General features: G+C 36.0%; 1 protein-coding gene across 1 annotated transcript; it reads right to left on the bottom strand.

Annotated features, from left to right (window-relative positions):
- Nucleotides 1-1293: 1293 nt before the first annotated feature.
- LOC114399853 (transcription repressor OFP13-like) lies at nucleotides 1294-2603 on the bottom strand. The gene has a single exon (XM_028362070.1). The coding sequence runs from the start codon at nucleotides 2496-2498 to the stop codon at nucleotides 1680-1682; it is 819 nt and encodes a 272-aa protein (XP_028217871.1). The 5' UTR covers nucleotides 2499-2603; the 3' UTR covers nucleotides 1294-1679.
- Nucleotides 2604-2804: the final 201 nt, after the last annotated feature.

Genomic DNA, 2804 nt, shown 5'->3' with positions numbered 1-2804 from the left:
GTTGAAAGTGAGTGACAACGATCTAAGTTCTTTTGTGCTATTAGGTGGTTTATTAGGGATTAAGATGTGCTACCAAGTTACATCGGAAAAAAAACGACAATACATTTATTGTGAGAACATGTATTTTTCAAATACACAGCTTGAACTGAATAATTTATTTTAGCCATTGCAAAGTTAAATGGCAGTTTTTTAATTTGTACCCTTTTCGAATCTTGCAGGCAGCTAATATTGGATTCGAAAACACAAATTATTACATTTCAAAATTCATGACACGTATAATACAAAGAGGCATATAAAGACAATGTTTTCCAACACAAGCATATGATATGTAGATAAGCATACATACAATACAAGTATTGATGTTCTCAGTTTTCTCTGGCCAAACACCATGATAATGCAGCTTGGTACAGGCACACAGGATTTGAGTTCAGCAGGACCACGTCAATGGATTTGTACCCATCTTTTGATAATGACTGCCTAATTCAAAAAACTAACGGCTCTGATCTACCTTCACCATGTCAGGTCTCATGAACCCCAAGTGCAATGTATCCTATGGTGGATATTTTACTAGAAGGGCAACTATACACGTGTATATATGGGATGCATTGCATAACAGTTCTTTCAGTCATATTATATTCTTTTTTTTAATGAGACATGTTAGATACATTGCTTAATACGTACTCTTTTTAAAATATATATTAACCAATGTTTTCAAAATATTGTTTGATGAAATAAAATGATTTTTTTATTGAAAAAGTTTATCATAATTAAAACATTCAATAAATGTAAGACCATTTTTTTTAATTTATACAAAAAGGAATCAATAGTTTTCAATGCAAACAAATTCATAATTCGATGACTCAATTAGAAAATATGTATTTTTGGTGTCCGAAATTTGTCTCTACTCTGCATTACTTTTGCCAAATTCAATTATTGGTCCTGCCAAGTGATTAGGAGTGTTTTATATTGATTCAAAAATAACAAATAAAAAGTTTAAATTAAAAATTAAGATGAGAGTATATATATTTGATAATATTTTTTTAATTTAACTTGTTAACATTTTCTAATCACTTTGGCAGTCAGCTAAGGAAGCTTGGTTTGAAACCAGTTACCCGCATTGAACAGTGTGTCATAAATTTGTAGAATGCCGTTGAAGCAAACCAAACCTAACCAACTTACCTCATTTTTTTACTACTGTATTCCAAAAAACTGTACATACATCAATTAATTGCTTACTATAAACAACGTTATATTTGCCAGAAGAAAGTATGTTCAGATTGAGTGTCTATGTCTATCTCAATGAAAGCAATATATAGAGGATTTGATGTCATTTAGCCACATATACATAGATTGACAAGAGATAATGACTATACAAATCTTGTAAGCATAATCTAATTCAAGACAAAAATAGAAATTTCTACTCCTTGTTGGCTTCCCATGCAGTAAAGGAAACAAAAATCGACAACCTCTCTCGCGCACGCACGTACGGTTTCATTAATTTCCTCCATACCTGTGACCCAATTAACACAGTACAGAGAGCCATGGAAGCTAAGCTCGCGCGCCATGAAACAAAAATGCTACTACTAACTATAAACTACTACTAAGTATATACTAATACAGAAGAAATATTACAATTAATAATAAGTAATCTCCCTTAGTTTCAAATAAAATAAAGTATTTTAATTCAAAGAGGAAGTAGAAGTAGAAGAAGAAGATGAAGCCTGGTCTTCCCTAACTTGTTCTAACAAGAAAGAAGAAGTAGTAGCTATATCATTATTATGAACCTCGACCTCAGCTTCCAAACAAGAAACACAGCGAGTGCTGCAAGAGGAAGAGCTATAAAACGATAAAGGGGAAGAAGGAGAGTGGGAGTTATTGTCAGAAGAAGAAACTAGTGAGGAAGAAGAAGCGAACAATAAATCAACGAAAGCACCAACGATATAGCCGTGGTTGGTTTTACCGTTGACTTTCAAATACCAAGACAGAAGCTCTTGGAGACCCTCCCAGCCCTTGACGCACTGCGCCTCCACCATCTCCTCCATGGACCTGCGGAAATCGACGTAAGGGTCTTGGGAGTCCACGGACATGACAACGCTGTCTTTGAACGGCAACGTTGTTGTTGTTGTTGTTGTTGCTGCTGCTGCTTTGGCTTCTAATATGGAACTAGTCTCGTCTGGCTCGAAGAACAGACGGTCGGAACGCAAGCCGCGAATGACGGTCTCTAGTGAGTCGGGTCTTCTAGAATCTTCTTCTGAGGCAGTTGAGAAGCTTCCGGAGTCAGGGGAGACGGTGAAGAAGGAAGTCTCGGAGCTCTCCAGCGTGTCCAAGTATGCGGCGTCGTTTTGGGCTCGGAAAGAGAGGGTTCGCGGTTGGTGGCAGGAGGGCCAGGGCCAAGAAGAGGAAGGGAGCTTCATTTTCTTGCCCATGGGAGAGAAATCAAATGCAGATTCAAAATGAATTTTGGAGCTTTTTAGAAATGGAACTAATATTAGGGGCATTAATGGCAAGTCAGATGTGGCTCCTGGGTGTGGGGGGAAGATTTTAAAGGAGTGGTGGGTCAATTTCGAAAGCTGTATTGCTGCTGCTGCTGCTGCTTCCTGGGGTCACCTCACTCTATATCAGATTATTCAATTTTTTTTTGTTTTTTTACAAATAAACCAAATCACCATTACTACCATGCATATTATCTTATATTTTTATTTCTCTTTCATCTCTATTTTTAATTTCGGTTAAAAATAAAATAAAATTTACTTTTTCCCTTTGAAAAAAAAAGTTCCATTTTATTCCTTTTAATTATAATTATC

Source organism: Glycine soja, chromosome 19 (genome assembly GCF_004193775.1).
Source record: "Glycine soja cultivar W05 chromosome 19, ASM419377v2, whole genome shotgun sequence".
NCBI lineage: Eukaryota > Viridiplantae > Streptophyta > Magnoliopsida > Fabales > Fabaceae > Glycine > Glycine soja.
Note: the sequence above shows the minus strand (reverse complement) of the source record. Positions and strands in the feature narration are given on the sequence as shown.

What these genes read in the sequence shown, in the direction of transcription:
- LOC114399853 (XM_028362070.1), bottom strand. Translation starts at nt 2,498, where the DNA reads ATGCCCCTAATATTAGTTCCATTTCTAAAAAGCTCCAAAATTCATTTT.